This window comes from Zonotrichia leucophrys, chromosome 5 (genome assembly GCF_028769735.1).
Source record: "Zonotrichia leucophrys gambelii isolate GWCS_2022_RI chromosome 5, RI_Zleu_2.0, whole genome shotgun sequence".
Lineage (NCBI taxonomy): Eukaryota > Metazoa > Chordata > Aves > Passeriformes > Passerellidae > Zonotrichia > Zonotrichia leucophrys.
In genome coordinates this window covers 18,157,818-18,173,794 of record NC_088175.1, presented here as the reverse complement: position 1 = coordinate 18,173,794, position 15,977 = coordinate 18,157,818, and the positions used below count along the sequence as shown (strand labels likewise).

The 15,977-nt window shown below is 45.4% G+C and overlaps 1 protein-coding gene across 3 annotated transcripts in view; it reads left to right on the top strand.

The window, feature by feature from the left end:
• Nucleotides 1-1,353: 1,353 nt before the first annotated feature.
• YLPM1 (YLP motif containing 1) overlaps nt 1,354-15,977 on the top strand; it is a 35,693-nt gene continuing 21,069 nt past the window's right edge. For all 3 annotated transcript variants that reach the window (XR_010440476.1, XM_064714580.1, XM_064714579.1), the window contains exons 1-5: nt 1,354-2,381; nt 7,497-7,733; nt 8,629-8,823; nt 9,976-10,718; nt 12,823-15,138. Coding sequence is in view for 2 of the 3 variants with exons in the window: in XM_064714580.1 (XP_064570650.1) it covers nt 1,377-2,381; nt 7,497-7,733; nt 8,629-8,823; nt 9,976-10,718; nt 12,823-15,138 (4,496 nt within the window). In the remaining variant the exon portion in view is untranslated. The remainder of the gene's footprint in view (nt 2,382-7,496; nt 7,734-8,628; nt 8,824-9,975; nt 10,719-12,822; nt 15,139-15,977) is intronic.

Here is a 15,977-nt window from a genome sequence, read left to right as displayed (position 1 = left end):
AGTTACATTTTGGCTTCCACAATGTAGGCTGGAAAGTAATTGCCCTGAAAGTGTTTAGGCACACATATTCCCTCATAAGGGAAGTAGCAAGTCTCTTGACAATATTGAGTAACCACAACAAACAGCAAAAATAGTAGGAGAAATAACTGTTAGTAAGCTGATCACAAAAGAACTCACATGGAGTGAATAGATCAGGAAGATAAATTAAAGGATGTTTGCAACAGGAATTCCCTATATTGGAAGGACAGAGTTTCAAAAGCTTAGTGAGTAAACTGGGCCATTGAACTCAGGTATATAAATGCTAAGTATAAGTATATAATGAACAGTAAATGCTAAAAATACAAATGCTATCTGAAAGTCATATTCACTGCAAGAGAAATCTAAACAGACCATCCTAAACAGAAAAGGATCAATAATCACCTCTAAATGAAAAGAAGGGATACTAAAGAATAGAAAAGGCAGTTCTAGAAGTATTAAATTATGATAGTTTTCTTAAAAGATTTGCATCTCAGTTGAATTTAGTCAAATATTTTCTTGCAGATTCATGGTGTATCTCCTCTGGATTTTCTGAAATTTAGCAACAAGTGAAAATAAAGTCCAGCTTTTCCACCAGAGAGGATAAAGCTTCTTCTCTACCTAACAATGTGATTTTCTTGATATTTCTCCTGACTGAAAAGTCTTAGGACCTTTCCTCCACGCCTTTCTCCACTGGCCAGGGACCCTTAATTCAGCAGGTATGAACTAGAGACTGAACATAACAAAAATTGCTCAGGGTTCCTGTGCTTGCAGAGGACACGGAGCGGGGGCACCGCCGGGGTGCTGTGCTGCGGACTTGGAGATGCCAGGCTCCACCGCCCCGCTACTGGAATTCACACAGACAGACACACACCTCTGCCCTGCCACAGGCGTTCAGCACTTGCCATAAGTCATTGCTAAGTGCCTGCAGAACGTATTTGTACGTTTAAATCGTGCTTCAGCGCGGGTAACAGAAGGCACAGATGCCGCCGCCCCAGGGACACCGCGGCCCTCGGGAGCGCCGGGCCCGCTATACACAGCCTAGCTTGCGGAGCGCCTGGCGGCACCCCACACACGTCGGAAGCCCCGGCGCCGGTCCCGCAGCGGCTGCCGTGTGTGGCCAGCCCCGTCCCGCCTCCTGCCCCGGGGAGCGGGGCGGACGCGATCTGGCTGGCTGGCTGTCGCTCCGGGCTCGCCTCACCCGCGCTGCGGGCAGCTGTCCGCCAGGCGGCGCTGCCACCCGCCCAGCGGGGCGCTCTGGCGCGGCGCTCACGCTCGACTGCCCGGCGGGGGTGGGGCCTCCCCGCGCAGGCGCCGTGCGCCGCCCGCCGCCGCGGCCTGTGTCCGCTCCGCGCTCCGCCATGTACCCGGCCTGGGGCTTGTACGGGGCGGCCGGGCACTACCCGCCGCCCCCCACCTCCATCCCGCCCCCGCCGCTGCCCATCCCTCCCCCCAACGTGCCGCCTCCCGCCGTTCCGCCGATGCCGCTCCCCAGCTACCCGCCGCCGGGGCCCGCGCCCCCCGCCGCCGCGCCGCCGCCCGCCGGTTCCTCGGGGTTCCTGAGCCTGCAGGAGCAGCACCTGGCCCAGCTGCAGCAGCTCCAGCAGATGCACCAGAAGCAGCTGCAGTCCGTACTCTTGGGTCCCCCGCCGCCGCCGGGCCCGCCCCCGCCGGGGCTGCCGCCGCCGCCGCTGCCCGGCTCCTTCACCGACTGGCAGCAGCAGCCGCCGGTGCCGCCGCCGGTCCGTAGCTACCAGAAGCAGTACGGCCACCGTGAGCCGCCGCCGCGCAAGCCGCCCCCCGCGGCCCGGGACCGCGACGGGCAGGAGCCGCCGGGCGGGCACGGCGACTGGGGCGAGCCGGTGCCCGCCGAGCCGGTGCCCATGGACATGGAGCTGTCCTCGCCGCCGCAGTCCCCGCAGCCCGGCGCCCAGCCGTACCTGCCGCCCGCCCAGCCCTACCTGCCGCCGCCCCAGAGCGAGCCTTACCCGCCCCCCGCGCAGTCCCCTCCGCTCCAGCCCTACCTGCCCCGGGCGCAGCCCTCCCAGCCGCCCCCCTCCTTCTCCGAGCCTCCACCCTCCTACCTGGAGCCCCCGACGGCCACCGCCTCCCAGCCCTATCTGCCGCCTCCTGCCCAGGGCTACATGGCACATGCTCAGCCCTACCTGCTCTCCTCCCAGGCCTCTCCTTCCCAGCCCACCCTGGCCCCCTCCGTCACTCCCCCGGTGAAGCCATCGCAGGCTCATTTCCCCCCGCCCCAGACGTCCCTGCCCCCGCCCGCCGCTGCCCCGCCGGAGGCAGCGCCAGGTGCCGCCAAGGAGGGCGGGGGCGCGGAGCAGCCGGACCCCTCCGCCATGACTCCCCAGGTAAGGCCGCCCGGCGGGCAGCGGGGACTCGCCAGGGCAGCGGTGGCGAGGAGCCGCTGGGTTCTGAGTGTTGCAAAGGTCCTCGAGTAAGGGCAGTTAATAAACACACCGTATTTGCATAATATTGAAAGGATTTGGACGCAATCCGTGGAAGTGTGGCAATGGCACAGCTTAGGGGAACCTTCATAAAGGCTGATTTGTCCAGTGGTGTTGGTAGGGATGTAACAAATTGTCATTTCCCGAGGAAAATTGTTTAGGGAAAAATGTTAATCCTGGTTGGCTTTAATTTTCTTGAGCGTGCTTTGGTCCCTGGAGAATGTATTCCAAAGTACAGCATGTGTGTGACCCGCCCCTAACCCCTGTTGGCTTTGTCTGGCCACTTGTGAGATGCAGCAGTCGGTTTCCCTGTTGCACATTGCGGGATGTCACTTGTCTTCAGTGATTTCTTTATTATAGTTTTTTTAAGGTGTTGAGTTGCAGTTGTCTGCCTGATCAGTGTAGAATGGTGACTATTCTAGTCTTATCACACACAGTTAAAGCTGCAAAAATGTTTCTGTTGCAGTACGTACTTGCCCTCTACTTACACTTAATCCACATTTTGTGCTACACGTGCTTGATCTTCCAGTACAAAATTGCATAGGGCATTGGAGGGAAATGCTCTGAAATGTCTTGAAGTGAAAAATGTTATAGCTGTGTGATTTTTGTGTGTACACTAGGGCCAAAATACTGCAGAATGTTTGTATGCTTCACTTCCTAAACGAGACCAGTTCCAGTGAACTTGATGGGACAGTTCATCTGCACTGTCAGGGACAATCCAAGCTTGAAGTTCAGCATGCACAGCAAGGCACGAGTGTTGGGAGGCCCTCAGCTGTGTACATGGTCAGGCAGATTCACTGAGGCTTTTGCATGGGTTTAGAGTTATCTTATTGGCATCCACCTGCAAGAGCAAAATTGAGCTGCATTCTTTGAAATTCCTTTATTTAATCTATTATTTAAATTATTTAAATCTATTTAAAGCTAGGTTTGCAAAAGTCCTATTGTGTCATATTGAATTTGCTGTGGCACTTTGAATTTGCTGATTGCTGGGATATACCGTTTTTACATTTGTACCATATAACTAATTACTGCCTGGCAAAGTAGTGCTTTCAGTTCATTTCACTTACTTTTGTGAAGGTTATGGACAGTACTAATTGATCTTTTACAGTGATAACAACAAGATTTAATTTTTTAATGACAAAACCTCAAAAAGTCATGTGTAGAAAGTGGTGCTTATTTGGCATTGAGTCAGCTTGTTGACTTCTTAAATTATTGAGCTCAATGATAAAATATTGATAAAATATCTCCAGAAGAGTTGCAAATAATGCTTTATTGTGTGCACACATGGAAGCAGCAGAATACTGCTGAAATTTATAGTGCTTGGTTTATGAGTGTTTATACAAACAGCTTCTATCTTGAGTAGTTTCTTGCTCTCATTCAAGTTCAGTGTTAATTCAAAAGGAATATATTTTCCTGGTCATAACTTTGTTATAACAGACTGATACATTTTTGGCTATCTTAGGCTGTAAAAAGAGACAGGATTTGGAGTAACAAGTTTTTACACTATAAGGAATAGGAAAAGCTAAGGCTTTCATGCCTTTTAGTATTCTGAAAAGCCACGTGAAGAAACTGTAATTTGTCATTTGTAGTATCCTGTTAAGCTGTTGTTTAAACTGGCAATTGAAAGCAATTATTTCTGTTTCTCATCCCACAGTAACAGTGGCTGCAGACAAATATATCAGTGTTTTTCTCTTAACTGAGATGTTACACAATTTCCCATGAGTTGGTGTTTTATTATTTTCCTTTCCAGTCTAAGATACTGTTCTTTGTCTTGACAGTATCATGAGCTTAGTGTAGTTTCATCCATGGTTATATAGTTGGATTAAATTGCTGGATTCTTATCAAATTTGTTTAAAATAACTGTGGTATTTCCTTAATGTTCCATCTGATACTTGGGTAATGTGTGCTGCTATTTGTTTACCACATCACAGACTGGGTAAGGTTGGAAGGGAACACAGGGGGTCATCTGGTTCAACTCCCTGCTCAAGGAGGTTCATCCCAGAGCACATGGCACAGAGTTGTGTATTCCAAACAGTTCTTGAATATCTTCAGTGAGAGACTCCACAGTCTCTCTGGGCAATCTGTTACAGTGCTCAGACCCCTGCATGTAAAAAAGTTCTTTCTCATATTCAGGTGGAACTTCCTGTGCATCAGTTTCTGCCCATTGCCCCTTTCCTTGTTCCTTGGTCCCACCAAGAAGAGTCTGAATCCTTCCTCTAGGCACCCTCCGTTCAGATACTTCTGCACATTGACAAGGTCCCCTCTCAGTTGTCTTCTCATGGCTCTACAGTCCCAGTTCTTCAGCCTGTTCTTCACTCTCTTGGCATCTTCATTGCCCTCCACTGGACTTCTTCCAGGAGCTCCAAGTCTTCTTGTGTTGAGGAGCCCAGAACTGGACACAACTCTCCAGCTGTGGCCTCACCAGGTCTGAGCAGAGGGGCAGGATCAGCTTCCTCAACCTGCTGGCAATGCTCTTCCTACTCCAAGGGTGCATGGGTACATCTGTACCCATAAATATGCATTTATCTACATCTGTTAAAGCTACCTCAGCTTAACCACCTCACCATTTAACAGACTGCTGCTCTCTTTAAACAGCTCATTTGTTTTGTAGAGGGTGCTGAACCATTCTTTTGCAGTTTTCACCTGGAAAGGACATAGTGTCCCCCAAAGCAGGTATTATGTTATGGCCTAGGGTCACCTGTATTAGCTTTGGAGTAGTCCTTTGGTGTGGACTTCACATTAACGTATTTGGTGCTATGTCCTGTGGCCAGGAGCTGATAGTGCTGGTTTCATGTTCCTGTAAAATGCAGCAGGCATTGTCTCTTGGTCAGCCAGAGATGGGAAAAGGCCTCTGTTGATGCTTGTGTTTTCCCTGGGCTAAAGGATTACAATTGGACTTGAAAGATGACGAGTCCAATTGAATGACAAGTCATTGTGAGGAGGTGAGCACTCAATAACTGAATTCTTCATCAATGAAAAATTTTCTACACTAGCACTTCTGTTCTGTTACAACTAAGCTGTAAAGATCTACCTTTCTGCTTTTCTTATACTTTCCAGATAGCACAGTAATAGATGTCACAGACTCATCTGCTGAAAATAATAGATAGTTATATTACCATAGCTCTGGAAAGCCCATGTCATGTTATGAGTTCTAGCCCTATGTCCAGTTGGTGGAACGAGGAGGAAACAAGATGGATCAGTGGAGACAACAATCTTGTGGCAGTAGAACATGTGCTCACCCATCATAGCATCAAGCACCATGATGACAAATCACCTTATAGTGAGTGCCTTTTGAGATGGATAGTTGAATCAGGCTTTGTATAGCTGGGAAAGTATGCTCCTCCCTTGAGCTGCACTTATTTCAGCATGTTGTTGAATGTTTCTGACAGTCTGTGCTGCAGTGTGAATGCATATCTTCCACCCAAAACTGTGGAACTCTTCTGAGACATATTCTTGTTAAAAAGATTCATGGCAGGAATAATTGCATGATCAATATAAAGTCTGTGAAGCACAGTCTCTCATTTCATTGACCTCATTTCCAAGTTACAGAAGTATTTTTTTAAAAAATACAGCTCCATATTTGTGTTTCCTACCAAGAGAAAACATAATTTCTGATCTGAGCATGAGGTAGGTTTCTAGCAGAAAATTACTCTTCTTCTAAACCTGTTTAAGATGGGCAGAGTGATTCACTTCTGAGAAATCTCATCAGACAGCACTTGCTGCTTTGATGTTGTCACACTTTTATTTTGAAATGCCTGCATCTTTTGGATTCTTTTCTGACTGGGCTTTATATAGGTTTTTTTTTGGTAACTGTGCATGCCTGGGTGGAAAGGAAGAACAGAAGGTATAAAGGATGGAGATCAGTCACAGATTCTCAGAGGTAATGAAATTGAGAGCACAAGAATGATTGCACTAGGTTAGACCAAAAATTAGAGTACTTTATCATTCTGTCTTTGATGGTGACTAAAAGCAGATGTTAAGAGAACAACTTAAAAATCAAGGGTGTAGTAATACTTTCCTAGGATACAGGAGCTGCCTTAGCTGTAAATGGTGTATTTATTTTCAAAATATGTAGATTTTTCTGAGCTATGACTTGAATCCACAAAATTTTAGCCCTTGGAGAGATCTCTCATAGAGTGGCACAAGACCATATCAGGTGAAGAGTAGCCTCCACAGATGTCTTTCTATTAATTTGATGACTGATATTTCTCATATTGGAAGAGATACAGAACTGTTGGTTCTTATTCATGCCTCTTTAAGACACTAGTGCTTAAGTGTTGAGATACTTATTTCTAGTCTTTTGTTATTTATATTAGTGGCAGCTTACTGTTTGAAGCTTCTGTCATCTGCCTTGAGTACTCTTAATTCTACCTTGAAATATTTAAGACTGAAACTTATTATTTCTTAAATGGATCATTTTTTTGGGGATGGAACCATATCCACTTCCCTCTTCAGCTGTTGAATGAGTCAGAATTAATGAGAATTCAGATTATACATAATCTTCACTATATACTGGTTCTGATTCTTCTTTTTCTTTCCATAGCTTTGTTCAAACATCTTCACCACAATTTCTCAGCTGCTATTTTCAGTCTACTTGATAGCTGTGTTCCCTGTTCATCCTCTTAATCTCTTCTGTTCATTTCCTTCTTTTTCTCTTTACTGTAGTTCTTAGTTATAAAAAGCTCTAATACCAATAAACATGGTACTTATAGCATGTCTGTAGTAATTTTGCTTATTATTGCCTGTGCTCCAGATTTTTGTTAGTATTGTTTGCTATAGTTAGAGAATAGTAAGCTTGTTAGGGTAAAAAATAAATTTCATTGTGGGTTCTGTGCATCACATAATGGTTTATGAATTTTGATTTAATTTTCTGACATCCATTGCAATACTGTTCCTGAAGAAGTGAGTTTTTCCTTAAAACAGTTTTAAAAACTTTTCTACAGTATGATTCTAATGGCTAACATTAATGTTTTTCTATTGTTTTTCTTGTGAAACTTAGAAAATGTGCATCTGTTACAGGAACAGCAGCAATACTGGTACCAGCAGCACCTGCTTAGCCTGCAGCAAAGGGCAAAGGCCCATGCTCAGGGACAGCAGCAGATGAAAAGCCCAGTAGTGAAGGATGAGCAGAGAGCAAAGCCTGAAGAAGAGAAAATGAGTGCTTCAAATCAGCAGTCTGAACCTCCTGCTCTTAATGAATCCCTGCCTCCAGCATCCAAAGAAGAGGAGTCTTCTCTTACATCCACTGAAACTCAGGTAGGCTTTGGAAAGTGATGCCACTCCCTTGTGTCCTAGATGAGCCAAAACCCCAGGAAAATTAATGCCATCAAATTCTCTTGTATACTTTGTAACAACTAAATGTTGTGAAGCAGTCTTAAAAAAACATTTGCTAAAGCTGCACCAATTAGAAAATACACTTCTTGTGTATAAAATTACATATTCACCCACACATGCACCAAGCAAGTCTGAGCTGAGTCCCCCGCACCATCCACAGCGTTGTCTGTGAGAGCACCTCATGACATTGAAGTGCAAAACCAGGTAGGTACTCAGTTCTTGAGGAATGCTATGTTTAAGACACTATTTTTTAATCTCTCTCTGGCACTTGGTGAATTCTGGCTCCCCTTCTCTCTGTGTGTTAGAATTGGTCTGAAAGCCGAGAATTTTGCACAGAGGTTTTTTAATCAGCATGCTCAGTAGCAGTTACTGTATTATAGATGGAGGTCATGATTGATGTTTGAACAGTATGTGCTCCACTTTAACTTACAGCATGCAGGTTCCTACAAAGTGGCAGAAATAATGCACTTGGAGTTACTTTACCTCATTGTGAGAAACCTGTTTCTCATTACATTTACTGTGAGTGGCAGATAACAGATTTTCATTGAGCTCTTTCCTGTAGGTAGTTTCTTTATGTATGAATAACTTAATTGCCATCAGCCTAACCTTTAGATTAGACTGTTCGCATTAAGAAAATATGTGTTCACATCTAGAAAAGGTGGGGTAAAAATCAGCCTTCCAAGAGCTGTGGGTGGCTGAAATAGAGTGATAAAGTAGGAACAGTGAGAAAGTTCCTGTAAGATGTGTAGTGGCCAAGTGTATTTTTTTCTGACAGATGCAACTTTGCTTTGTTTATAGTATTTACCTTTTTCTGTAGCTCAATATTGAACCTCCTGATGACCCTGAGGAGGATTTGAGATTGCAGCAATTGCAAGCAGCAGCAGCTCAATGGCAGCAGCACCCCCATCAGCGGGTTGGGTTCCAGTATCAGAGAATAATGCAGAAGCACGCTCAGCTGCAGCAGATAGTACAGCAGTATCAACAGATCATGCAACAGCCTCCACACTTAGAGGTGAGACACTAAGGAGGTGGTTTGATATACATCCTGGGTGACCCAGCACTCAGTCTGCTGAAAAATGCATAGTTGAATAATTTGTAATGGTTGGCTCATTTGTCTGGCTACTTTTTCTGCTTGGGTAGAAGTTTATATCCATTTTCCCTACTGTCACAACTTCCGAATGAAAAAACATTGGCAGATGGTGATAAAGCTTTGGTAGGATGAGAAATACAATATTTTACACTTCTCGTAAGATTTTTTTGGATGTACCTAGGTGATACAGGAGCAAAGCTGAACACAATATTGAATTTACTCAGCTTTGAGTGTTTTGCCACTGGAGAAACAATTCAGAAAAGTTATGTAAACAGATGATTGCACAGAGCAATTTGGAAGCTGCTCTTTTTTACAGAAATAAATATGTACAATCATAAATGTACATGACAAAAATAGACAGGAAATGTAGTTTTAAGAATCAGTATCTCACATTATTTTTAACTCAAGTAATCAGTTAAAACCAATATTGTGACCTTTAAGCTTTTAAGTAGAAGTTGATTATTGTATTAGAGGGTTGAGTCAACTCTTATTGAGTTGGTAGAGTTCATACATTAAACATTTCTTTGTAGGTTGGGCTGTCTGCTCAACCTACAAAATTGGTGGTTTTTTTTTTTTTAATATCTTTGGGTAAACCTTAAAAATTTCAGGCAAAATCAAGCCTGATATCTTCACATAATGAAAGACAGAATTTGAAAGAAGCTTCATTTGTGCAAATAAGATCTGGCAGAGGCTTAGAGAAAAATAATGGCAGATAGCTGAGGCAATTCTGAGCAGGTTAATAGCAAAAACTGAAGCGTATATACGTGAAGATTGATTTGAGCTTTAGCCATTGTTAGGATGCACTAATAGTACAGTTTATACAGATCGTAGGTTTCTTCAGCTGTCCTGTTGGAGTCTTCTATATATAGATATAGTATATGGTCATAAAATATATAAATTTTCACAATGTCTTTAGATGTCACTGTTAGTGTTTTTGTTACAGTGTAGTTCTTCCTCAGCCTTGCACCCAAGTCATCAGAAATTGTGATAGTACAAGTGATACTGAAATACATGGCTCTGAGAGTAACTGACTATCTGAGGTATTTTGAACCTATTCTTGTCATCTCATTGCAGACAATGTCAGTGGACATGCAGCTGCGACATTATGAGGCACAGCAAAAACAGTTCCAGCAGCTTCATAAAGATTGGGAGCGATCAATGAACCAGCAGTGGCAGCATCAGCTTCAGACCTACCCTCACAAAGACCAGCTTCAAGAGTATGAGAAGCAGTGGAAAGCATGGGATGAACAGATGAAGGTTACTCAGTCACATCTGCAGGAAAAAGTGACCTCACTCCAAAATCTGAAGAATCAATATCCTGCAAATGTGTCACTGCCACCTCCATTTATTCCATATTCCCAAACTGGTCAAGGTGGCATTCCTGTTATGCCTCCAACTTTACCTTCAACCACGCCTCCACTGGCTCCCCCACCCCTCTCTTCTGTTTCTCAGTTATCCAATTCCTCTGTCCCTTCAGGATCCGGTTCTCAGAGCAGTCAAGCTACTGAAGCACCAAGGCCAGCTCTCCTTCCCACCCCTGGTACCTATGCATCAAAAATAGCTAGTTCAACTAGCTATTCACCTTACCATTCTCAAGTAGGTTCATCCTTTGGCTCATCTGACCATGGAAAATCTCAAGGTCATCTTAGTAAACAAACTGTAAACATTTCATCTGAACAGCAGTGTGGGGAACTGAAAGGCACTTCTGCAGTGTCTTCGACACACACGCCTGTTGTGCAGGATAAACCGGTGAGATCAGGTGGATTGCTTCCAGATCCTCCCAGATCAGCACGTTTTGAAGGCCCTAGAGGCCCTAGGTAAGAAAGTTTTTGTTGATCTATACATATTCCAGGCTACAAGATTTTCAGAGATTTATTGAGAAATGAAATATATATCTTTTTCTCAAATCTCTTTGAGGTTGTGGGAAGTGTGTATTTCAGTGGAGGTTTTGTTTTTAATGTATGTACACCATACTCTCTGTATTAATATTTTTAAAGCAAGGATACATAGATGGCTTTCACCTGAGCATAATCTAGAGTAGTAGTTTGCCTTTTTTTTTTTTTTTGTAAAGTGCTTGAGGATGCTGCCCCTTTTTAGTCACAAAGACACAATGCTCCTTCTTTGAAAATAGGAAAGCTTTTGTAAATATTTTATATGTCTTTGCTGATTTTATACCTGCTATATAATTTAATCCAAGATTGTTTTTCTGAATGTTTTTCTTTAATACATGATACCAGGGTGCAAAAACAACATCTGTTCTATCTGCTGATTAGTTCAAGATGGGTTGGTGTGATGTCTGCTGAATCAAAGGGCAGTGGTGTTCTGCCCAATTGTTTCTATCCTTGTGTACTCTGCTAGACTTTACAGTAATATCTTCATGGTTATTCCCCTTCTCTTGGCTTCCAAAGTGATCAGTCATGAATAATAATTTGTGAATTGCTGGCAATGTACATGAGCCTTATCAAAATGAATCAATTTTACCTCCTGGTAGTTTTTAAAAAGTGTTTCAGTTCCTGTGGATTTGTTGGATGTACAGTTCTGAAGAGAGTGTTTTCATGACTTGCTAGTGCATGTCTTTTATGTGTGTTGGTTTAGATCTCAGTGATATACAATGATAGGCCCAGGTTGTCTTTCTGGGCTGTGAGCAGACATTTCTGGTTCATGTCCCGCTTTTAATCCACAGTAATTCCAAGTCCTTCTTCGCGGGGCTGCTCTCCATCCCATCATCACGCAGCCTGTACTGAGACCAGGGGCTGCCCTGACCCAGCTGCAGGACCTTGTACTTGGCCACATGAGGTTCCCATGGGCCTACTTCTCAACCTTTTCTAGGCATCACTGGATGGCATCCTGTCCATCAGGCATGTCACCCACACCACTCAGCTTGGTGTCCCCTGCAAACTTGCTGAAGGTGCACTCAGTGCCACTGTCTATGTCATTGATGGAGATAAAAAACAGTGCCCAGTCATCTGAGGGACACCACTTGTCACTGTTACTGATCTCCGTCTGGACATTGAGCCATTGTCCCCTATCCTCTAGATGTCACCATCCTGCCAGTTCCTCATCCACCAAATAGTCCCATCCATCAAATCCACCTCTCTCCAATTTAGAAAGAAGGATGTTTTGGGGGTGCATGGAAAAGGCCTTAAAAAAGTCCAGACAGATGACATCAATACCCCTTCCTTATCCATTAGTCACGCCATCATAGAAGGCCACTGGGTTGATCAGGCAGACCTTGCCCTTGATGAATCTGTGCTGGTTGTCCCCAGTGACCTTCCTGTCCTCCATGTGCCTTGGCCTAGCTTCTGGGATGGTCTTCCCAAGCACAGAGATGAGACTCACAGGTTAGTTTCCTGGGTCCTTCTTTCTACTCTCTTTTAGAATAGGTGCAGTGTTTTCCTTCTCACAGTCACCAGGTACTTCACTGACTGTCACCATTTCTAGATATCATGGCTTGGCAAGTATGGTAGCAAATTCCCTGAGTATTCTGGAATGTATCTCATCAGGTCACATAGACTTACATATATTCAGGTTCTTCAGGTCATTATGAACCTGATCTTCTCTTATTGTGGAAGTGACTTTGCACCCCTAGTCCCTGTTTTGCAGTCCATCCACTCAGGAGGCGTAGAGTTGTCAGTGAAGACTAAGGCAAAAAAGTTGTTGACTGTCCAAGTCTTTTCCTCATGCATTTTTACCAGTTTGCCAGTTGTGTTTGTCCAAGGGGTACACTTTCTATGACCTTTCTTTTCTGGCTGATGGCCTTGCTTTGGCCTTCCTGATTCATCTGGTGATGTACAACTGTGAATCCCAGACATCTAAGCAATTTGACTTTAGACATGAGTTCTCTATTTTGTGTGAAATTATTCTATAGGACTTTAATATGACATCTTCATTTGAATAAAATTTCTGTTGCATCATCTGTAGATTTGACGGGCCTCGAGGAAGAGGATATGACAAGTTTGAAGGCTCAAGGCAGAGAGGACCTCGTTTTGACTCCCAGCGCTCAGAAGGATACAGGTCACGTTTTGACCGACAGAATACAGATGGACAGTCTTCAAGCAGATGGGGCTCTATCCCACGAGGACCAGCAGGACAATTTTATACAGCAAATGCATCACATGGACACGGTTCCCGACCTAGTGGTCCACGGTGGATGGGGCCCAGGCCTCACTTGGGACAGCAGCAGCAGCAGCAGCAGACGCAGATAGACTCACAGTCAGAAAGCAAAGAGCCTTTTACAGACACAGCTGGCGATCAGCAGTCTGTGAGCAGAACTGAGTCTACTCCTGACGCACAGAGTGCAGGTCCCATTGAGCCAAATGAGGACCTGACAGACACTCAACAGGAAGCACCCAAACCTGAAATCAAAGAACCTAGTTCAGACCCTCCTAAAAAGTGGACATGGAGTTCACATGATCCCAACCAGCAAGTAGAAGAGTCCAAGGCACCCACCCCACCTATTCAGAACCAGAATACAGTACCCTCTGCAGAAGGAAATGAGGATTTGGATACACCAGATATCCAGTTGACTGCTTCAGATAGCACCCAGGGCCTACCTGGACCGGAAGGCAGAGGAAAAGGGCCATTCATGCATGAAGATAGAGGAAAGGGACCAGGAAGCAGAGGAAGGGGCCGTGGCAGAGGGCAAGGGGATGGCCGTGGCTGGGGAATGAGCCGTGGCCGGGGAATGGGAAGGATGGATGGTGGCCGGGGAATGGGAAGGGTGGACGGTGGTTGGGGAATGGGCAGGATGGATGATGGCCATGGCCGGGGAATGGGCAGGATGGATGATGGCCGTGGTAGAGGATATGTATACAGAGGCAGAGGGCAGGCTAGGCAGCCATCCATCCGTGGCAGGGGAGCATTCAGGAGTGGAGACAACAGGGAGAGGATGCCAGATAGACGGTCAGGCAGCAGGGAGAGGATGCCAGATGGACAGTCAGGCAGCCGGGAGAGGGGGCCGGGTGGGCGGTCAGATAGCCATGAGAGGGTATTCTCTAACCGAGACAGAGAGCCACCTGGACGGACAGGCAGCTGGGACAGGGGCCGGGCAGGAAGCCGGGAGAGAGGCCCGGTGAGACGCGCCTCTAGCCGGGAAAGAGAGCCCGTGCGGCGGGCAGGGAGCCGCGAGAGGGAGCCCATGCGGCGGGCGGGTAGCCGCGAGAGGGTCCCCGTCAGGCGGGCAGGGAGCCGGGAGAGGGTCCCCATCAGGCGGCCAGGGAGCCGGGAGAGGGACCTGGGCAGGCGGGCAGGTAGCCGGGAGAGGTGTCCCATCAGAAGGGGAGATAGCCATGAGAGGGAATCAGGAAGATCTGAAACAGGCAGTATGGGTAAACCCATTCACCTAGGAGATGACCCTGACAAATTGCCTCCCTATCATCGAGATGAAACATTCAGGGGTTCTTGGGGTCATGAAGATGATACAATGCAGGAGGAATTTCCTTTAGATAGTCAAGATGACCCATCTTTGGAGCATGAGCAGTTGGATGAGTGGGAAAGAGAACAATACTGGAGAGATCACAACTCTGATTATCAGGATGATTCTGTACATGTGTATGACAGAGATGACAGGTTGCAATCCCACCATTCACTGCCTCCGTTGTCTCCCCTACCACCACTACCTCCTTTATCATCTGATCACGACAGACGAGATTCATGGTGGGATGACTGGAAAAGGCCAAGAGAAAGGGAACTGGAGAGAGATCTAGATAGAACTGGAAGATCCTCAGATATTTATGATCAAGATTTAGACAAAGAATGGGATAGAGACTGGGACATGAGACATATGGATGACAGAGAAATGGGGAATCGTGACCTGGATATCCCCCCTCTACCACCACTACCACCCCTTCCACCTCTGGACAGGTATCGTGAAGATAGGTGGAGGGACGATAGGAACAGAGATCATTATGACAGAGATCTCCGAGACAGGGGCGAGCTTAGGATTCGAGAATATCCGGAGAGATACGACACGTGGCGGGAGAAGCAGGACTACCTTCCTGAAAGGACTGACTGGGAGAGAGAACGCTTGTCAGATAGGTGGTATCCAGATGATGGAGAGAGACTGAGGTCTCTGGATGACCACTCAGATACATCCCTTCCTCCCCCTTCACATTCCTCTGATATGCTGGGAGCAGATTCAAACCTGGACTCTGACCAGTCCTTGGGAGGAGTGATGGTCCTAAGCCAAAGACAGCATGAGATAATTCTGAAGGCTGCCCAGGAGCTCAAAATGCTTCGGTGAGTTGTCTGGCTCTATGATTTTGAATAGGAATCCCGTTCTGTGGGATCCATTTGAATCAATGGATCAATCAATAAGTAAAGTAGTAAAAGTAATGGCTTCATTTCTTTTACCTGCAGCATGATAGGAGGAGCTCATGTGGAAGAAGTTATTTGGAGTACCTTTACCACAGTTTTTGTAGATGGACTTTTTTTCTTAAATAGGTGATTGTCCCTTTCCAGGGAGAGATGTGTCCCATCATCTGACCAATCTTTTTGTTGTCTTCAAACAAACTTGTGGATAATTGCTTTTCAGTATTATTGGTGGTATCAGATGAGCTTAGTGATAATTGCTTTTTAGTACTTACCCCTCAAGACATACATTAATGTAGTTCTTAAGACCTATTTTTTTATATTGCTCACTTTTAAGTTAAATCATAGGTTAAAACATAGGTTTTGCTCGTTTGTTTGGTTTTTTTACAGAACCTCCTCATTTGAAACCAGATATTGTCCGTGAAAAGTTTTGTCAAATTTGGTTGATCTTAAGTTCTGGGAATCAGCATAAAAGGAGTGATCTAACAGTTAGGAAGATATGAATGCCAGAGTTTATCAGGACTGCATTTTTAGAAAGCAGCTACTAGCATTCCTAAGGCTTTAATAAGCGTTTATTATGAAATTAGTAATAGGAGAGATGGGGCTGTATGAGGCTTTCAACAACCTGATCTAGTGAAAGGAAGGCTGGAACTAGATGATTTTTTAAGTCCCTTCCAATCCAAGCCGTTTCATGAGAGAGATATTTTGCACTTTTCTTCAGACTGTTTTGTTTTCATATTTGTAAGATTGCTGAGCACCTGTCCCAT